This window comes from Notolepis coatsorum (assembly GCF_963971535.1).
Source record: "Notolepis coatsorum genome assembly, chromosome: 10".
NCBI classification, from domain to species: domain Eukaryota; kingdom Metazoa; phylum Chordata; class Actinopteri; order Aulopiformes; family Paralepididae; genus Notolepis; species Notolepis coatsorum.
In genome coordinates, this window is record NC_140174.1 from 78,973,223 (window position 1) to 78,995,690 (window position 22,468).

The following is a 22,468-nucleotide window of genomic DNA, read 5'->3' on the forward strand; positions in this document are numbered from 1 at the left end:
TTACAAAAAACTGTTGTTGCTAATCATTGACACATGCTAGCCTGTAATAATCCCCCCCAGAAAAATCTACTTTGCATTTGATATATTGCACATATATGCCATCACACACACTGGCATTTAAAGGGTTAGAATTATCAAATTAATATGTGGTGTTATGATCAGGGCTGAAGTTGAATAAAAGATTGTATTATTTTCAATCTGACATTACAAAAAAATTGAAAATCCATCAAAATCAGTGTTGTTGCTAATCATACATATGCTAGCCTGTTTTTTAACAATAATTTGTGATGCCATCACAAACACTGGCATTTAAAGGGTACAAATAAAAAAAGACCTGCACCAGAATGCAGGAAATTAAGTCTTTGTAACAAGAAATGTCCTGGTGGGGGACCCCCTGCTTAAAAAGTGGCCTGACTGGGGCTATATTTTGCACTATATTTTCTGGCCTGAATGATTTCCCCAGTCCGGCCCTGTTTAAAAGCCTCCAATGCTTATTAGTGTGTGTGCGTTTGAACGTGTGCATGTTTCAACTAGGCTTGGGCGGTATGACGGTATTACGGTATATCAGGGTATTTAGAAATCCCGACGGTATTGAAAACCAATACCGTCAACATCACAAGATCCGTTTCAGTTTATATTACAGTGAAATGGAGTTTTAACAGTGGTTGGTTGTAGTGCACTGCACACACGCGCCAGCAGAGGGCGAGACCAGTCCTCAGTCACTAGTCGAGTGAGCCGCAGAGCTGGTTGTCTACACACACAGGAGGAGGAGGGGAAACCCCGCTTCACTGGAAATTAAATTAGAGTCGAGACACGCTTACCATTGCTGCCTGGTGCTGCGGGCTAACTGGCTGTTCTGAGAGCTAACTGTTGTGTATGTGTATCACCGGTGGTCACGCTTTACGGTAATGTTGCGACAGTGCTGTGAAAATACCGTAAAGCGTTGTGGTAACGAGAGTGTGTGTTGTTGTGGACTGGTGGAGCAGTACTATGGTGCTGCGGGGCTCCTGGCTACCATTCTGAGAGTTAACGTTAGTATTACTAGGATGCTGCGGGCTTCTGGCTAGTGGCTCCATTCTGAGAGCTAATGATAGTAGCACTCGGATGCTGCGGGCTAACTGGCCATCTCCGCGATTTGTTTACTTGGTAACACGGGTTGCCTGCCCCCCCCCCCCCCGCTGATGAAAATGAAAGTCATACCGTCATATACCGTACACCGGGGTATTAGGTAATCAAGGTATAACGGTGTGATAATTATGATACCGCCCAGGCCTAGTTTCAACCATACATTTCCATTTATAAAAATAAAATAAAAATTATAATAATTATTATTATTATTATATTTTTTTCCTATAATAGTGGGGGTCGCGGCTCTCTGACCCCGTTATTTTTGGGTCGCGGCCTGAAAAGTTTGGGAACCCCTGCCATAGAGAACATACTTCCGCTGAGCTCTGCATCCCATAGAGAACATACTTCCCCTGAGCTCTGTATCCCATAGAGAACATAATCTATCAGTTCTGTATTTCAATCCCACTCACCATTGTCCATGTACCTCACTGTTGAGTTTTTGGAAAAACTGGGGTCAAAGTTGGCCATGAGGGGGGCGATGTACTGTGTGGCAGTCAGCATTCGATGGGTAATCTCCCCCGTGAAGATGAACCCTAGGAGAGGTCAGGTTCACATTTCAGACACACTTGGTAGCAACAAAGTCTTTGCTCACAAGTTATTTAGCTGACGTAGTTTTATTAAAGGAACACGCCAACATTATAGGAAATGAGTCAGACAAGAAGATAGATACCAATTTCCTCTCTATACTTTTAGTAGAAAGCTATCTGGCTGCAAGCTAGCCTAGTTTAGCACAAATTAATGGAAGCGGACCACGAGCCTACCTGTTGGACAAAAACACCTCTCGCGAAGTTTTAAGCTAGGCTAGTGGTTCGTATCCGCTTCCATTAATTTGTGCTAAGCTAAGGCTAGCTTGCAGCTGGATAGTGTTCTACTGAACACGCAGAGAGGAAATCTTCTTGTCTGACTCTGGAAAAGACGATAAGTGCATTTCCCATAAGTTCTAGCTGGGACCAAAGTGGCTTGACATCGCCATCCTTAAAGCAGCTGATGTATTTATTTTTTGGTTTACCTCCGGTTGCTATGGTGATTTGTCTCAGGTAGTGTCCATAGAAAGGGAAGTCGAATGAAAGAGCCACCCTCTAAGAAAAAAAAAAGAAAGAACAAAATATTACACATAGGTGGGTGGAAGGAGTGTGACATTCTTTTGTGCTTATGTGTGTGTGCGTGTGTGTGCGTGTGTGTGTGTGTGTGTGTGTGTGTGTGTGTGTGTGTGTGTGTGTGTGTGTGTGTGTGTGTGTGTGTGTGTGTGTGTGTGTGTGTGTGTGTGGCATGTGCACACACAACTCACCGCTGCCTGTCGATGTGTGTTGGACAGTATGCCATGGATCCTAACTGGGCTCTGCTGCAGGGCGCTCATATCTACCCACAAGTCCTCTGTTCGACTGTCCCCCGGTCCAAAGCTCTGCCATCTGTAGTACCTATGGGCGTCCTCCTGAGAGAAGGAGAGTTTTCCCAAAACACCAATTAATCACCACCGCACGGTCTAGGATCATGGAGATTTAGCTGATCTTTAATACCAAATATGGATTGAACTGTCTTAGGTCATGGAAATAACATTAGAATGTTTACTTTGAGTGGTGGTGGGGAGGCAGGATGGCCTAGAGGTTAATAAGAGGCTGGCCAGTAACCGAAAGGTCGCTGGTTCAATCCCTGCCACTGACAGTAAGGTGTATTCCATCAATCTGGTGACTGAAGGGTGGCTGGTATTACATCTACGGTGCCCACCATCGCTGTCTGAGTGCCCTTGAGCAAGGCACTGAGCCCCAAAGACTGCTCCAGGGGCACTGCTGGCAACCCTGCACTCTGACCCCTTTGATGAAATGCATTGTGTGGGGGACTGTGTTGATGTGTAACTAGGAGGGATATGAGGACTGTGTGTATGTGTAACTAGGAGGGATATGAGGACTGTGTGTATGTGTAACTAGGAGGGATATGAGGACTGTGTGTATGTGTAACTAGGAGGGATATGAGGACTGTGTGTATGTGTAACTAGGAGGGATATGAGGACTGTGTGTATGTGTAACTAGGAGGGATATGAGGACTGTGTGTATGTGTAACTAGGAGGGATATGAGGACTGTGTTTCCATCCTGGCCCCCATACTCTTCTCTATCTATTGATTGATTGATTGAAAAGTTTATTAACAGATTGCAGAATGGGTACTGTTGTGAAGGGCCAGATTAAACCGAATATATATATTTATTTATATATATATATTTAATTGTATTTGTATATTCTCTAATATTCCCTGATATCCCTTGTATATTCCTTGTACAATATGCATTGAATATCCATTCTAGCCTACTGAACATCCCATAATAGTCTCCATTCTACTATTGGTCGAGACCTTGGTGCCAGGCTGCCATACCCCTCAGACCCAGTTCAAACGTACCGCTCGACATGTACGAACAAGTCCTAGTTCCGCGTAGGAATTTGGCTACCGCACCACTAATGGGACTATTTGTTCATAGTGCGTATATATACTGCGCTACTAAAGTAGGACTTTCTTTTCAGTCCAGTTTCTTACCCTCCAATAGAGTCACAGACGTAAAGCCTCCCCGCGATGCCACGTGTGGGAGTAAGGCCAAGTTCGCCTACCATCGGTATTGAGACATCGTGTATATTAATATTTGAATAGTCATATTTGGCACTATATCGTCGAGTTGGACGTAGTCTATTAAGCTAATAATAGTCTGTTAATATATAGTGCTTCGTGCGGTGAGAATACTACCGTAGTCAGTACCCCATCGTTTCGGGCAGAGAACTGACTGCTTACCCAGGGTGGTTGACCCTATGTGAAGCTGCACCCGAGGAGCCCCAGAGCCGACAAGCGAGTGGACCTGTATACCGGATTATTCTACCGACGACAGCCCGCCTTCCCAGGCACGGATTATGCTTTGGATACTTTGATTATTCTATGGATAAAGACCCCCGACACTACCGTGTGTTGGAACCCCCCCCCCTGGAGAGGACACAAGGTGAGGAGACGCTCTGCAAGACGAGGTCTCTCCACATCTCTCCCCCGTGGACCGGAGAGAGCCGGCCCACAAAGAGTCCACCTGCTTTCATCTGTGGTCCAAGGATCGCCGGCGCATTGAACGGCACTACAGTGGGTTCTCCTGGGATGGCCTTGGCCGGACGAGGCAGCTGGATTCTACCCCCCCCCCCCTCCTACTCCTGTCGGCTTACAAGCGACCGGATTAACCCCCTCTAGTGTATCCAGCCTATAATCATTAAAGTATCATTGCTGTTATTCCTTAACTATTCCAGGTCGTATATTTACCACCTGCGCCTTCAGAGATTGGACATTATCTATTGATATACCGACGAATACTCCTTGCCATAAAAGTGCATACTATTTCAATTCATAAATGTAATTAAGTGATTAAGTGCTTATTCTACACACCATCGCTGTGTAGGAAAATAAAGACTTGTTTCTAATTCGTACATTTGTGTTGGATCCGTTTCATCTACGTGAGAGTGTTCATGATAATATATTTATGCCGTGTACTGGGTGGCCGAATATTAAGTACAAAGGTAGTGGTAGTAAGTATCATATCTAGTAATACAGTCAGGGAATTGTACCCCTCAGTTACAATTGGTCCTTCGAGCCGGAGGGTAATCAGTGTAATATTAATATAGTGTTATTAATATTGAAATGGCCTATTATGAACACTCCACGAAACGATCCTCCTAACCAACGCCCGCAGCGCGAACGACGGCTCCCTCAGTACTTAGAGGCTTACGCTGTCAGTCAACAACCTAGTCTTCTACTAACAGTAAACGCGGTAAAACTAGAAAGTAAAAGTATGTCTAACCCCAACGCCCAGACTACCCCGACCATAGAGGCCCCTACGGGCTCTAATGTAACTGACCAAGTTCACGGTGGGGACCAGTGGGAACCAGACATGACTTCACACCCCGCCAGTACTGAAGAAGTAGTCCCCGATGAGTCCCGGGAGGAATACAACGCTACCGAGAGAGAACTCGGCACGGAAGAAGACGGGGAGAGCACCGTGGAGATAGAGCTCCAAGGCTCCGCAAGGAGTACCCCGAGGGAAGGCTCCCCTATACAACCGCCTTCTCCCAGCGAGGCAGAGAGGACCCTACAGCAGGCCTTCCTCATCAGCCTGAACGCCGCTGCTGAACGCGACCGACTGCAGATCCAGCAGCGGAGCGAAGAAGAGCAGATACGTCTAGAAATAAGACGCATTCAGATGGAAGAGAATGTGGCCCGAGAACGAGCCGGTGCTCAACGGGACGCAGAGCGCGACAGACAGCAAGCGCAACTAATAGAACAGCTGATCAGACGGACAACACCCTCTCCCTCCGCCAGAGGCTCCAGGAACTCGTCTAGACACACCTCCAGGGCGGCATCCCCTAGCCGAGTAAACAACCCTGAACTTGACCAACAGACGAGGTCTATACCCCCCACAGACCACCTCCCCCCACCGGTCCAAGCGAGACCTAGCAACCGGGAAGGAGCAGCATATCCTGTGGAGAGGCTAAACCAGAGACTACAAGCACTGGATGACCTAACTGAAGACGAAGAGGAAGAGGAGGAGAACCACGCCCGAAGACAGCACAGTACTCTACCTGACCAGGAGGTCCGGTACAGCCCAGGCTATACTCCCGCGGAGCTGCGCTACAGACCCCCGACTCTATACACGGGTGAGCACGACGCACGACCCGCACCGAGGAACAGCACCTGGACAAGCGGGCCATGGTACACTGCCGGTACCAGCCCATACCAAGAAGCGGGAGGAGACTCGCCTAGGAGGCCTCTCCCCCAACGCTCGCCGATGTATCCACAGTCAGCGTCATACATTGGCACGCCTATGGTACCCGACTTCACCCAAGAGAACCGGGCCCAGTATACAGAACTCCGCATGTGTCTGGAGACCATGTTGGTGGATGTATTGGATGAACGCCACAAATACGCCATCCTACTGCAGCACTTAAAGGTGCCCCGCGCACATAATATAGCGCTCGCCTACGCGACTTCCACCACCCCATACACAGCAGCGCTGGTAGCATTGGACCAGAGGTATGGGCGCATATGGGATTACGTGATCCAGGAGATCCGACACATCGACCGCTTACCCCCAGCAATAGACAATCGAGCACTGGACGACCTGTCCATCAGAGTGCAGTCCCTGGTAGGGATGTTGGGAGCGCAAAGAGAGAAGGGGAAGTATGAACTTTACGCCAACTCAAATGTGGAAAGGATCCTGGAGAAGCTGCCGCCCGCTCGTCAGGAGCGCTTTAGGCGGCAGAGGGACCACAGAGACCCGAATGGCCCCGAACCGAACCTCCTCGATCTAGCAGACTTCCTGGCGAGAGAAGTCAGCAGCCTACGGCTAGATACATTCGGACGGAGCACCCCTGGCTCCAGAGAAGGAACCAGACGACTAAATGATGGAAGAAGATCGGTGACTGTGATGCACCAATCGGAGTCAGTACCGAGCAGCAGGAGCCACAGTACCCCCTCCAGAACGGAGAAGTGGAAGATAGTGTGCCCCTACTGTGAGAAAGAACACTGGCTAGCGCAATGTGACTCCTTCCCCAAGCTGAACGCGGAGGAAGCAGGTCAATGGATAAAGTCCAACAAGCGCTGTTTTCGCTGTGCGCGCTCACACATGGCAGCCGAATGCCGCTTAAAGAAAAGGTGCACCAAGTGCGATGGAGCCCATCTGGACATACTTCACGACAGTAACAGACGGCGCCCTTCACCTGCACCATCCAGCCGCAAAGCGAGCGTCATGTACATCGATCCCGCCAGCAGCAGTGGAGCCTGAGTACTCCTAAAAGTAGTGCGTGTGACACTAAGCTACCAGAATAAAGTCCTGGACACTTACGCCGTCCTCGATGACGGGTCAGAGAAGACCCTGCTGCTCGCCTCCGCTGCGGCCCAGCTAGGGCTGCGGGGAAGCGAAACCCAAATGACAATTCGGACAATAAGACGAGATTTGAAGACGATAAAGGGCGAGAATGTCTCATTCTCTATCGCAGCAAGCGGCCAGCCTGAGCGACGGTACCAGATTGCAGACGCTTTCACCAGCCAAGAAATAGGACTGTCGCGGTACACATACCCCGTCGCCAAGCTGATGGAGAAATATGCACATCTGCGCAAGTTACCGATCCCGCTCATAGACAATGCTATGCCGACCCTGTTGATAGGCTCCGACCATGCAGACCTCATTGTCCCGATAGACCGGGTTCATACCGGACCCCGAGGCTGTCCTGCAGCAGTCGAGACCCGTTTGGGATGGACTCTCCAAGGCCCGCTCGCCAAATCTCTCAACCGAAGTACAGCCACTAGATGTCTCCACTCCCGAGTCACAGAGGGAGAAACCGCACTCCTGCAACACGTAGAGCGGCTATGGAGCTTGGAACAAATGCCCTTTAAGAATGGAAAGAAAGACATTCGCTCTAAAGATGACATTTACGCCATTCACCTCCTCGAGACAGGGACCAAGAGAGTCCCGGTCAACGGCGTGTTGAGATACGCCACGCCACTCCTGCGGCGAGAAGGAATGCCTACTTTCCACGCCAAGACAGACGCCATAGAACGGTACCTGCTGAACACGGAGCGGCGCTTAGCCAAGAACCCCGCCCAAGAGAGTGTATACCGCGCTGAGATTGAGAAGCTCATCACAGCGGGACACGTCACAAAGATGGACATTAAAGAGGCTGACCAGACCACTGAATCGTGGTACGTGCCCCACCACAAGGTCCATCACAACGGTAAAGACCGCATAGTATTTAACTGCAGCTACCAGATCGGATCCCAAAATCTGAATAAAGAGTTACTGCCCGGTCCCACACTCGGCCCCTCCCTACTCGGCGTTCTACTCCGCTTCCGCCAGGAAAAGGTGGCCATCAGCGGGGACATTAAAGGAATGTTCCTGCAGGTGAGATTAGTAGAGGCGGACAAGCCCCTGTTACGGTTCCTATGGAGAGAGAAGCCAGGAGATGAGCACCCAGCCATCTACCAATGGGAAGTCCTCCCCTTCGGAACGACGTGCAGCCCCTGCTGTGCGACATTTGCACTACAGAAACATGTAGCAGAGGACCCAGCAGCGGACGAAGAGGTCCGACACAGCGTAAAGAACAGCTTCTACGTAGACAACTGTCTACAAAGCCTTTCAACCCAGGAAGAAGCCGAGGCTCTCCTGATTAAACTCCGCGCCTCATTGATCAACGGCGGCTTTGATCTCAGGCAGTGGGCCAGCAGCGATCCGCAAGTACTGCGCAGCCTCTCCTCCGAGGACAAGGCAGCCAGCAGCGAGACCTGGATGGCTACAATCCCGGGAGAAGCCCAGGAGATGACCCTGGGATTGGTGTGGCGATTCAAAACAGATTCGCTTCACTACAGACACAAGCCCCTGACTACGGAGCAGGGAAGGCCGGCGGCGGCGCCGACCACCAGACGGAGTGTGTACACAACACTCGCCCGACAATATGACCCGCTAGGATGTATTCTACCGTACACCACCAGGGCAAAAATGATTGTACGAGCATTGTGGGACAAGGACCAGGGCTGGGACGACCCCATTCCCGCACACCTTGCATCCACCTGGAGAGAGTGGGAGATGGAGCTCCACTCACTCCCAGGCGTTAATATGCGCCGAAGCTACTTCCCACCCACGGTGAGGCCAGAGACATGTAAAATGGACTTACACGTCTTCAGTGACGCCTCAGAGGTCGCATACGGATCAGTAGCCTACTTGCGGGCCCAAGACCAAGGGGGAGAGATCTACACAGCATTTGTCCTCGCCCGCTCGAGAATAGCCCCACGCAAGCAACAATCTATCCCACGTCTAGAGCTCTGCGCAGCCCTAGCCGGAGCGCACCTAGCCACGCTCATCCAACGTGAGCTCACCATACCGGTGTCTAGAACAATCCTGTGGTCAGATTCCACGACGGTACTCGCCTGGATCAAATCGGACTCATGCAAGTACAAAGTCTTCGTGGGAGTCAGAGTCACCGAGATTCAAGACTTAACCGAAGAGTTAACCGGAGAAACAGAGTGGCGCTACGTTGATACAAAACAGAACCCAGCTGACGTCATCACCCGGGGGATGCCCCTGGATGACCTCACCCGTCGCAATGTCTACAGTGACGGCCCCGCATTCCTAAGACTCCCGGAAGGACAGTGGCCCATGCCTATCCCGAGGGCAGCAAGTCCAGAGGAGGTGGAAATTAAGAAGTCTGTGTTCTGTGGATTGAGCACCGTAGCCTCCACCGACCCTAACATAAACGATTGCACGTCCATAGAGAGTGCACAACAAAGAACATTCCTGCGGTACCACCCGGAGTGCAAGTCCCCCGCTGATATGTCAGCGGCTAACTACGAGGAAGCAGAATTGCTTCTACTGCAGCGAGCCCAGAGAGACTCGTTCCCCGATGAATTGGCCTGTCTACAGGGAGGAAAGCCCGTCCCATCCGACAGCAGATTAATTCACCTGGCCCCCGAGAGCGACGCTCACACCCTCATCAGAGTGGGTGGTCGCCTACGCAGAGCCCCCAATCTACCGGATGACATTAAATACCCGATCGTATTGAACAGCCGACACAAGGTCACAGAGCTGATTATAAAGAAATACGATGAGGATGTACATCACGCAGGAGCAGAAAGAGTCTTCGCGGAAATCAGACGTCGTTACTGGATCCTACAAGGAAGAGAGGCGGTACGACGCTTCCAACGAACATGTCTAGACTGCCGCAAGTGGCGCGCGCAGCCCAGCATACCAAGGATGGCTGACCTTCCTCCATGTCGCCTCCGAATCGGTGACAAGCCATTCCACTCAACGGGTATGGACTGCTTTGGCCCGCTGCACATAAAGAAAGGAAGAGGAACCGAGAAGCGGTGGGGTATTGTATTCAAATGCATGACCACCAGAGCGATACACATCGAGCTTCTCCCGACCATGAGCACAGACTCATTCCTTATGGCCTTCCGTAGATTCATATCACGGAAAGGAAGACCGTCTACCCTATTGTCCGATCATGGGACAAACTTTAAAGGCGGCGAAAGAGAGCTGAGAGAGAGCTTCCAAGCTATGGGCCCAGAACTTAAGACCCACCTCGCTCCAGCACAGGTTGATTTCCAATTCAACCCCCCAAACGCACCCCACTTCGGTGGCACTTGGGAACGAGAAGTGCGCTCCATAAAGACAGCCCTGTACGCAGTACTTGGGGCCTAGACTGTGGCGGAAGAAGTCCTAATGACAGTCCTCACGGAGATTGAGGGAGTACTTAACTCGAAGCCCCTCGGATATGTCTCCAGTGATGTGGCGGATATCGACCCAGTTACCCCCAACACACTCCTGATGGGGCGGCTAGATCCTGCATTACCCCAGACAATGTACCGCCGTTGTACCGGCCTGAAGAAGCGAACGGCCGACGAATGTGGAGGTACAGCCAAGTATTAGCCGACAAGTTTTGGAACAGTTTCCTACTGCACTACCTACCGTCTCTACAGACCCGCCAGAAGTGGGTAAAGGAGAGAGACAATTTGACAGAAGGAACAGTCGTCATGATTATTGATCAATCACTGCCCAGAGCTATGTGGCCGGCCGGCCAAGTAAGCAAAGTGATCACCGGTGCCGACGGCAAGGTCCGAGCAGCTGAAGTGCTCGTCCAGGGTCGCACTTACACCCGTCCCGTGGCAAGGCTCATAGAACTGCCTCGACTCCCAGACACAATCGATGATGACCATGACCCTACAACCCTATGACTTTGTGAAGTTGACTGACCCCTACAGCAAACCCTTATGTGTAAATAGACAACGCGATTAATCTGTCTCCGTTTAACTGATTAGGTCTGGGACCTATTCAGGGGGTGGCTGTTGTGAAGGGCCAGATTAAACCGAATATATATATTTATTTATATATATATATTTAATTGTATTTGTATATTCTCTAATATTCCCTGATATCCCTTGTATATTCCTTGTACAATATGCATTGAATATCCATTCTAGCCTACTGAACATCCCATAATAGTCTCCATTCTACTATTGGTCGAGACCTTGGTGCCAGGCTGCCATACCCCTCAGACCCAGTTCAAACGTACCGCTCGACATGTACGAACAAGTCCTAGTTCCGCGTAGGAATTTGGCTACCGCACCACTAATGGGACTATTTGTTCATAGTGCGTATATATACTGCGCTACTAAAGTAGGACTTTCTTTTCAGTCCAGTTTCTTACCCTCCAATAGAGTCACAGACGTAAAGCCTCCCCGCGATGCCACGTGTGGGAGTAAGGCCAAGTTCGCCTACCATCGGTATTGAGACATCGTGTATATTAATATTTGAATAGTCATATTTGGCACTATATCGTCGAGTTGGACGTAGTCTATTAAGCTAATAATAGTCTGTTAATATATAGTGCTTCGTGCGGTGAGAATACTACCGTAGTCAGTACCCCATCGTTTCGGGCAGAGAACTGACTGCTTACCCAGGGTGGTTGACCCTATGTGAAGCTGCACCCGAGGAGCCCCAGAGCCGACGAGCGAGTGGACCTGTATACCGGATTATTCTACCGACGACAGCCCGCCTTCCCAGGCACGGATTATGCTTTGGATACTTTGATTATTCTATGAATAAAGACCCCCGACACTACCGTGTGTTGGAACCCCCCCCCCTGGAGAGGACACAAGGTGAGGAGACGCTCTGCAAGACGAGGTCTCTCCACATCTCTCCCCCGTGGACCGGAGAGAGCCGGCCCACAAAGAGTCCACCTGCTTTCATCTGTGGTCCAAGGATCGCCGGCGCATTGAACGGCACTACAGTGGGTTCTCCTGGGATGCCCTTGGCCGGACGAGGCAGCTGGATTCTACCCCCCCCCCCCCCCTCCTACTCCTGTCGGCTTACAAGCGACCGGATTAACCCCCTCTAGTGTATCCAGCCTATAATCATTAAAGTATCATTGCTGTTATTCCTTAACTATTCCAGGTCGTATATTTACCACCTGCGCCTTCAGAGATTGGACATTATCTATTGATATACCGACGAATACTCCTTGCCATAAAAGTGCATACTATTTCAATTCATAAATGTAATTAAGTGATTAAGTGCTTATTCTACACACCATCGCTGTGTAGGAAAATAAAGACTTGTTTCTAATTCGTACATTTGTGTTGGATCCGTTTCATCTACGTGAGAGTGTTCATGATAATATATTTATGCCGTGTACTGGGTGGCCGAATATTAAGTACAAAGGTAGTGGTAGTAAGTATCATATCTAGTAATACAGTTAGGGAATTGTACCCCTCAGTTACAGGTACAGTACAGTACAGCTCAATACATACAATTGTTAAGAGGATGCAGACCTGAGAAAGACTTTCGTCTTGTTTCCATCAGGGTCCTCCATTTTCAATTCGTCATATGACACACACGACATACAGATAGACAGTACTGCTACATCTATACATTTATGACATACCAGATTTTCAAATACAGTACTGTTTGTGATACTAAAAAAATCCAGAAAAAGAGTGTATATACATTTGACATAGAAACTGTGCATTGGGGGAGGTTGGGTAGGTGGGGTGGGGCTGTACATTGGAGGTGGGAGGGGGGGGGGGGGTTGGGTAGGGGGGGGGGACACTGTACATTGGAATACTGACCTACATTTGACATAGAAACTGTACATTGGAGGAGGTTGGGTAGGTGGGGTGGGGTTGGGTTAGGGCTGTACATTGGAGGTTGGGGGGGGGGGGGTTGGGTACATTGGAATACTGACAAAGCCATGCTTGGTCTTTATTGTACAACTGGGTTAGGACATTTGTAGGGGCCAGTTTTGAATTGCAGTCTCCCGTAGGTGTTCTTTGAGAGTGTTTTTGAAGGTGGGTAGTGATTCACATTCCTTTACAGCTTTGGGTAGGGCGTTCCACATTGTTGTGGCATAATTGCGAAACGTGTTTAGTCCCTTGTTTGAGCCGAATAGGTAATTTCATCTTTCCTTGTGACAATATTGTCACCCACTGTAACTGAGAAGCCGTTGGTCTTGCTGAGTTTGTTATTTGAACCGAAGAGAATGGACTCTGTTTTGCCCATGTGTAATGATAGTTTGTTGTCGGCGAGCCATATGCATGCTATCTACATGCATGCATGTAGATCTATCTACATGCTCCCCCTGGCCAAAATCATCCAGAAACACAATATTTCTTACCACTTTTATGCCGATGACTCCCAAATCTACCTTCCCCTCAACCCCTCTGACACAGCTAACCTAGACTCCCTTAAAAACTGTCTCAGTAAAAAGCTGGATGGCCCTCAACTTCAGCTAAATGAAAACAAAACAGAGATCATTTAGTTTGGCCCCCGCTCCTCCACCAAAACACTCTCCAACAGCCTAGGACAACTCTCCCCCCACCTCAAACCCCACATCAAGAGCCTGGGCGTAATCTTTGACCCAGAGCTCAAATTCGACGGCAGGTAAATGCCTTAATAAAATCATGCTTTTTCCAACCCTGTAACATCACTAAAATAAAAACAATCCGTTCACCCGTCGACCTGGAACGAGTAGTAAACGCTAGGGGTGGGAATCACCAGAGGCCCTACGATACTATCACGATACTTGAGTCACAATACGATAGTATTGCGATACTAAATATATTGCGATATGCTGAGTATTGCGATGTTAATATTGCGATATATTGCGATTTATTACCTTTTTTCAACTGCAAAGTAAAACTTTGTCAACATGTTTTATCTAATAAAATAAAGTTCAGTCTGTTCATCTCACTTCAATAATTTTTATTGCAGAACATGGTATTTTATCAAGTAGACAGATGTAAACACTGTAATCTGTGTTGCATGTACCTGACAAACTGTCTTATGACTGTTTGTATTACAGTCATATTCCAACTTAACTGAATGCACACATGTGCGTGTGGACTACTGTACTATTACAGGTATTGAAATGAACAATTCAACTTCCTTATACAATTTTTTTTTTTAATTAAATTATTTTTTATAAATAATTAAATATCGATACTTGGCGTCCCTGTATCGATACAGTATCGCCACGCAAAGTATCGCGATACTACTACGTATCGATATTTTCCCCCACCCCCTTGACTACTGCAATGCCCTCTACACCGGCATTAGTCAGGCAGCCATGTCCCGCCCCCAAATGGTACAACACTCGGCAGCTAGGTTCCTTACCGGCACCAAAAAGAGAGAACACATCTCACCTGTTCTAGCCTCCCTACACTGGCTCCCAGTCCCACTTAGAATAGATTTCAAAATCCTCCTCCTGACCTTTCGGGTGCAGCACCCCTATACATCACAGAGTTCATCACCCCCTACTCAGCACCCAGATCACTAAGATCAGCCAACCAGGCTTGGCTGGTCCCCCCCCCCCCCCCCCATTTAAGACATTTAAGGCCCGTCTAAAAACCCACTTTTACTCCCTAGCCTTCAATAAACCATGATTTTCCCACACCCTACTGTAACTCACACACTCCCATGCTATTTTATCCTGCCCCCTCCCCCTTGTATCTCTTCTTGTGCTCCTCTGTCCCCTGTGTGCTATATTGTACTTGGTGCTTCCCTATCCGTGTGTTGGCCTACTGTTGTCCTATTCTCTGAATGTACTGTCTTGTTCTGCTGTGCCTTTTTGTATTTTATATTATGACATTTTATGCTTTGATTGTACAGCACTTTGGTTGGCTCTTGAGTTCTTAAACGTGCTATATAAATAAATGACTTGACTTGACTTGACTTGACTAGGAGGGATATGAGGACTGTGTGTATGTGTAACTAGGAGGGAAAAGACATTTCAATGACCTTGTAATTAATTACAATAAGAAATAATAATTATAATCTTCTTCTTCCCATTTAAACTATTCAACCTTGGACCATAATTATGTAAATATAATCTTATATATGTATATACTGTACATACTCTTGTCAGATGAGAACTCGCCTGAAACAGCTCTGTGGTCTATTTTGGGTACCCAACCTTATAGTTTATGATTTTTCGATCGTCTCCATCCCTACGTAAGTTCCTGTTTGCCAGCTGGGGGAGCTGTTTACACGTTGCACACCGCACTCTGTGGTGTATTCTCAAGTAAATCCTGATGGTGTTATTAATGCGTGCCGTGGCTCAAGGTGACGGAGAGCGATGGCAGTGGGGTTTAGGAGTGGGCTGGGAAAGTGGAGCAGTTAAATGCAGTGTTTCTCACTTGCTCCACATACAGTCAATGACCCAGTTCCTCTCCTATATCTCCAGTCCACCAGCCTGCTCTGTACTGGAAGCTCTGATGGAGAAGAGGGGGACGGTCCCATGTACCCCCTGCTGTGCCCCTATACAGCTAACGCACTTCAGCCTGGTTGGACGGTGATGTCTCCAGGTCTATACAGCTAACACACTTCAGCCTGGTTGGACGGTGATGTCTCCAGGTCTACAGCTAACACACTTCAGCGTGGTTGGACGGTGATGTCTCCAGGTCTACAGCTAACACACTTCAGCCTGGTTGGACGGTGATGTCTCCAGGTCTACAGCTAACACACTTCAGCCTGGTTGGACGGTGATGTCTCCAGGTCTATACAGCTAACGCACTTGAGGATGGTTGGACAGTAATGTCTCACACACACACACACACACACACACACACACACACACACACACACACACACACACACACACACACACACACACACACACACACACACACACACACACACACACACACACACACACACACACACACACACACACACACACACACACACACACACACACACACACACACACACACACACACACACACATGAATGTGCATGTGCATATGCAAACAGGCTTAAACAAACAGTGTCAGTTGGCAGGAAAAGGCCATGGTCTGTTTTCAATTTGTACTGCGGGGGGAAGAAGCAAAGTGCAAAACAAATTATTTGGTGAAAATTTTACCAGGGCTGTTCCACAAAAACAAGTCCCCACTGCACATACACCCACATGTACGCACACGCATGGGTGCACACACAAATATGCAGACACACACACACATGCAAAACACTAAAAAGGCTAATCAATGGCAATTTGCTACAAAAACACTTCCACCTGACCCGTCTGTATTACGCAAATAAGAGGCCTAATAACGTTGAAGTCATCATGAAGCCCCCCCCCCCCCCCCCCCAAGGTGATGCTGCTCAGAACTTCTGATCCATAAACCCTGTTGCCTTGGATACGGTGGAGACCATGACCCCACCTCCTGGAATCCAGCTGCTGATTGTTATGATGAGCTGAGCGGAAAGTTTAGAGCGCTAAGATGACAACTGGTGAGATTAATTAACAAATAGCTGATTAGCAGAAGGGTAAAATCCAACTCCAAGCACAAAACCGTCCAGAGCCACAGCCACCTGTACCGCACATGTAACAGTGAGCTGCAGCGAGGCAGTGTGCAACGAGAAAGGGCTGCGACAGCAGACTAATAGCAGGTGTCGTTCCAGAACAACAAGGCAGTAAACTGCTATGGATACTTCTCATGGAGACACGTCAGACTGACACGTCAGACCCATGGAACGTATGCATGCTAAACAAGGTATCAGTGATGATGTGTAATAGAAGACATTTAAAAAGTAGCTGTCCCAGGTTGTTTTGCATTGCGTCCCCCCCCCCCCCCCCCCCACATTCTAGACCTCTCACCGGTGACGTATTTTACAGAATCTCCTGCAGCTATAGGGAAATGAATGGACTATTAAACCCTTTCACTACCACACTACCAAAGGGTTAACCCTTTCACTGCGACAATACAGACGGTTAACCCTTTCACCACCACACGGCAAATGGTAGTGAAAGGGTTAACGTTCCAATTTTTAAAGGGGAACTATCTTATAAATGGCCTTTTCCAGGGGTTTGCATTGTTTTCTAGCAATGTGGGGTTGTACCAACACTGTCTATGTCTCTAATTCTCATGTTGGCGCATTCCTCCAGTTCAGATGTCATGAGATCCTCCCCCACTGAACTAAGCTATTCTGAATTTACGCGTACCTCTGACGTGTAAGAATTCTCATCTGCATACCTAACGCCCCCTCTATGGTTGTAGCCACCGCCCACACTCAACCATTTATTTATTGCAGTACACAAGCAAATGCGGGGAATTAAAGCTTAACAGTGAGTTAGCATTGGGTTAGCATTTAAAAACATTATGAGCAAAACAGGCAAGAGGACATTGAGAATCAAGGACTTTATAATGCTGGGATGATTTCCCAGTACTAAAGAAGGGAGCTGTACCAAGTATTCGGGACCCAAAAGAAAATACAGAATCAGTAAGTACAAATGTCGTAATTAGCCAGCTAACGTTAGCTATCTTAGCTCTGTTTATTACGGCAAGAAAATCTAACGTTAGTACAAACACTGTGTGTATGTGTGTGTGTTAGACAGAGTGAGAGAGCTTTGTTTTTGCAGCGCCCACCTTCCCAGGACATCGGTTGCCAGACTCGATTAATTGAGTCTTTTTCTGGTCTGCATCCTCATAGCAGTTGATTGTATTGAGCCGTACTGTATTGTACCCATTCTGATAAAGTTATGAATGAATCAATCAATCAATTAATTAACGTTACTATTTTATTGTAGCGTTTTTTGCAGTTTCCTCCATGCTAGCGTATAACCTAGTTATATGAATACTGGCAGAGCGTCTTGCCATTATAAGATAACTCTTATCTCCTAGCACCTACTGTGCTCATGAACAAACAATTTGCACTCATGCACGTGACCAGGCCACGCCCCCGCGTCCTGCTATAAGACGCCGGACATGGTCACACTCTACCTTCCTCGGAAAAAAGTTTCCAACACTGAAAACCCAACCAAGGGACCTCAGGGCGCTAAGAGCAAGACGCTCTGCCAGTATTCATATAACTAGGTTATAGGATAACCTTTCATTATATTATCATACTGGTCATCGCGTTTCGCTCTTTGCCATTATGAGATATGGGACAGAGCAGACGCGTGACCCGACGCGTGACCCGACAAGTCAACTCCACCAAAGTGCGGAAAAAGGGGGAACCAAAGACCCCTGAAAACGCACAGTACAGGCGGGACCACGTGTGACACAGCACCCCGTGGCACACACCCACACACCCCTGCTAGCCCACCAACTGGCGGGACGCAGGGGAGGTCCCAGACCTCAGAACCGCCTGGGAGACAGAACCCCCAGTCATGTCCATGAGGTAAAACTTAACGAAAGGACCCGGGGAGGACCAGGAGGCCGCAGCACAGATGTCCTCCCCTAACAAGGCGGCAGAGGCCGCCACTCCACGAGTGGAGTGCGCCCTGACACCCCCAGGGGGGACCTGTCCAGCCAACGTGTAGCAAAGGGCAATGCCCTTGCACAACCAATGTGACAGGCGCTGCTTGGACAGTGCCTTACCTGCGCGAGGGCCACCGTAACAAACAAACAGTTGATCGGCAGCCCTGAGATCCTGCATCCAACTGAGGTAAACCCCCAATGCACGGACAGGACATGACAGATGAAGGCTCGCCTTTAACCCACTAGCGTGAGGAGGCGGATGAAACGCCTGAATCACAATATCCCTGGAGCGAAAAGAGCTCCGGATATTCTTCGGCACGAAGACTGGATTAGGCCTTAGAGTCGCACCGCTATCGGCCGAATAGACAGGCACTCAGGCCGCACCGAGAGAGCACACAGCTCACCCACGCGTTTAGCGGAGGTGATGGCCAAAAAGAACGCGGTCTTCAAGACAGCAGATCCAATGGCGCCTGCTCAAGAGGCTCAAACGGGGCCTCCAACAACCGGCCCAGGACCAGTTGGAGGTCCCACTCAGAGACAGAGAACGTTCCACAGGCTTGAGACGCTGAGCGCCAAGCAGGAATGTTCCACGAGAGGGTGGCTGAACAATGTTCCGCCACCACAATCGACCATATGCCACTCCCCAGCGTAAGCCGCGGTAGAGGACGGGGCACGCGCGTACCAGATAGCGTTAACCACAGAAAAGTCAAGACGCATCCCCACCAGATTCACACTGTCAGCAGCCAAGCCTAGAGGCTGCCCCAGAACAGGAGGCAGAACAGAGTTCCGCGTGCCCGAGAGAGGGCCCGCGGTGACCACGGAACAGGCCACGGCGGGGCCACCAAGAGCAGAATCCCGGACGGCCACGGAATCGGTCCCAGACCTGCCCGACTATGTCTGGACGTAGTCTCCACTCGTCAGGATGAGGACCGCCCGGCGACATCACACCTGCACCCACATTCTCCCTGCCGGGGATGTGGAGAGCCCTCAGGCAGAGCAGATGGAGAACGCCCATAGCCAGAGCCCGACCGCCGCCCGGTGCAGACGGGGGAAGCGCACTCCTCCCTGTCTGACAATATACGACGCTGACGTTGTGTTGTCCGGCCTGACCAAAACATGCTTGCCCACCACAAGGTGGTCGAGTCGTTTGAGGACCAGAAGGACAGCCTTCAATTCCAACACATTGAATGTAGCGCAGACCGAGCAGCATGGCAGCTGCCCCCTACTGCGTTGGCCCGACATGTCCCCCCCCCATCCCATGAGGGAGGCGTTGGTGAAGACCGTGACGTGTGACAGCCTGCTGCCCACGGGGACCCCGCAGGTGAGGGCACCAGACCCTCCCCAGAAAACGAGGTACCCCAGTACTGACCTGGGAACCTTCAGCCGCTTCCACATGTCTCACACCAGGTCCATTTCCATACTGGAAAAAACCACCTCTGTATCCTCCTCATGAAGAGGAGGCCAAGAGGGACCCCAGCAGCAGGCGCATCACAGACAGCGCCATAACCGTCCTAGGACGGAACCTCCCGAGCGCGCCGAGAACCAACCACTCGCCACCGCTCCGAGAGGGATGCCCATATAGACCTTGAGCTTAGAAAAAGCCCAAGTACTCCACCCGTTGACTGGGAAGAGGAGAACTCTACCTCCAGTCTACAGCAAAACCCAGGCTGGTGAGACACCACCTGCCTGGTATGAGACCTGGCGATCTACCCTGACCGGCCAAGGACCAGAACGTCGTCCAGGGCAGAATACAATTCGTAACCCCCGACGACGCAGAGGCCCCAGCGCGGTCTCCACGCACTTGGTGAAGATGCGGGGAGCCAGAGAGCAGCCGAACGGCAGCCTCTGGTACCCGTACGCTAAGCCCTGCAAAGGAAGCTTAGGTAAGCCCTAGGATGGAAGATCGGCATGCGAATACGCATCCTACAGGTCTATGGAGGTGAACCAGTCCCCCACCTGACAGCGTCTAACAGGTGGGAGACGGTCAACATTCTGAACCTTCCATGGGACAGGTCCAGTATGGGTCTGACACCCCCCCCCCCCCCCGATTTCTCGGGCACCAGAGAATACCGGGAGGAAACGCCACACATCGCGTCCTCCTTTGGGACCACGACGATGGCTTGCTTCGCCAACAGAGATTGGATCTCGTCGGCCAGAGCTGTCACTGCTGTTGACCCTGACAATAGGGTCTGCACCAAACCTGAAAACGGAGGGTAGGGTTGTTCAAACTGCAACACAAGTCCCCGCCTCAGCATTCTCCCCATCCACCTGGACATATGGCACTGCTGTAGCCATATGTGATGATAATCCCAAGCGCACCCGCCGCCACTTGGCGCTGGTCCGCCAGGAACCGTAGATAGGCGGCCCGGTCCCACCCGCTGTGCGTTGCCAACCCTGGACTCGCCAACCGCGTGAGCAGGGTGTCTCGTGGAGCTGGGATATCGCACCCTGACACTACCAACGAGGCAATCGCACCCAAGGGGGGACCCTGACAGAAAGGGCCGGTTTGATACGGGGGAAGCTGACATCACACTGGGAGACAAAAGCTCCCCCACTGAACACCTCCCCGGCATGGACTGCTGAGGAACTGTTCTACAGCTGGACATGCAAGGCGTGAGGTCCCCACACTGCCCGATAGGGTGGGTTCCTACACACCGTAGCCCTGCAGTGATATTACTACCACCCAAATCACGCGCGCCTGACTGACCACCGCCGGTATTCCGGCCGTGGGAGGCACTAACGTGATGCCCGGCCTGGTGAGGGCGGGGCTGGGGGAAATCTTGCTGCGACCCCCTGGGCCTCGAGTTCCCCCGCTGACAACGTTCGTCGTTGACAGACATAACACCAGGCTCATCAAATACAGACGCAGAATGTGTGGCGTGGGAGCCGCTTGACAGCACAGCATTCTCACGGACAGACCCAGGCCTAGCCAGCAACTGGGTGTCAGCCCCTGTCCCCATGAGAAGTGAAACGTGGGGCCGCTCGTGCTTCACTGAAGGCACGCGGCCCGCAGCCAAAGGGAACAAATCAGAGCCTGTATCCCGCTGGTGTTGGGGGGGGAGTGACCGGAGAGCGAGCTAAGACACAGCTAGACGGCAACGGTTTTTTAGGGCGTGCTCATCTAATGTAGCCGATCCCTCGGCCGCCAAGTCTGTCGGCCTTGCGATCACCTGTTGTCTTTGTGTCCAGGGTACCTCAGGCGGGGGAAACATGGCCGCTGGTTGGGGGCCTCGCCACAGCCGCTGGCGAGGCCGCGCCCTCACCTCTGGCTGTGCGGTGTGAGGCGGTGTGGGGCCTAGGTCAAATACCGCCCGCGCTCCTGCGGAAAGACCAAAGTCCCTCTGCAGAGAGGGGAGCCTTGAGGAGGGAAAAAACCTTCTCTCCTCCTCAAGGGGAGACTGATCCAACCAAAGATGCCTGTGAACAAGCGTTGACAGCATCCTAGCCCTCCCTGCGGTTATAGCTTGCGGCTAGGTCAAAAGCTAACCTCAAAACCTTGCACGATGTTCTGACGTCGGCTGGCCCTAAGGCCCCACCACCCGACACCATTTTTGACAGAAAAAACAGCAATTCGAACAATGTTGCCAGACGCTGCTAATTCTATACCGCGGCGGTATAGGCTTTAGCAGCCCACCAGCCACCTGCCGGGCCGACTCGCCTCATGAGGCAAAGGACTGATGCCACCTGCTTCACAAGCACGGAGCACCAGTGGTGGCTGCAGACAAAAGACTACTACTAGTGAAGCACTGCCTCACTAGTAGGTATGCAGCAACCTCCACTGTGGTGTGCACCCATGAAGGGGTAAATGAATAAATGAATGAAAACTCCACTAACACACTGCAGAATGGGCTAGCCCATACACACAACTGTTAAGGGGATGGAACCAGAGAAAAACACCAGTCCTGCACACAATTCATAGATTCACAAAAAGCACACCAGCCCTGAGCCTCAGCCCATCCACCCATGAAATGGTAAACAAGCCCCCGTCAAAACCCCCAACATTAGACACCGATTGACCGTCAGCATGAATGGTTAAGAGGAGGGAAGACCTTTTAGTAAAGACAGCCCTCGGCGGGGAA

At 50.3% G+C, this 22,468-nt stretch overlaps 1 protein-coding gene across 1 annotated transcript in view; it reads right to left on the minus strand.

The window, feature by feature from the left end:
- Positions 1-22,468, minus strand: part of plxdc1 (plexin domain containing 1) — a 196,237-nt gene that overhangs the window by 35,630 nt on the left and 138,139 nt on the right. Inside the window, exons 3-5 of the mRNA XM_084323960.1 lie at positions 2,417-2,560; positions 2,138-2,207; positions 1,539-1,661 (exon numbers count right to left, since the gene is read on the minus strand). Of these exons, the coding sequence (XP_084180086.1) occupies positions 1,539-1,661; positions 2,138-2,207; positions 2,417-2,560 (337 nt within the window). The remainder of the gene's footprint in view (positions 1-1,538; positions 1,662-2,137; positions 2,208-2,416; positions 2,561-22,468) is intronic.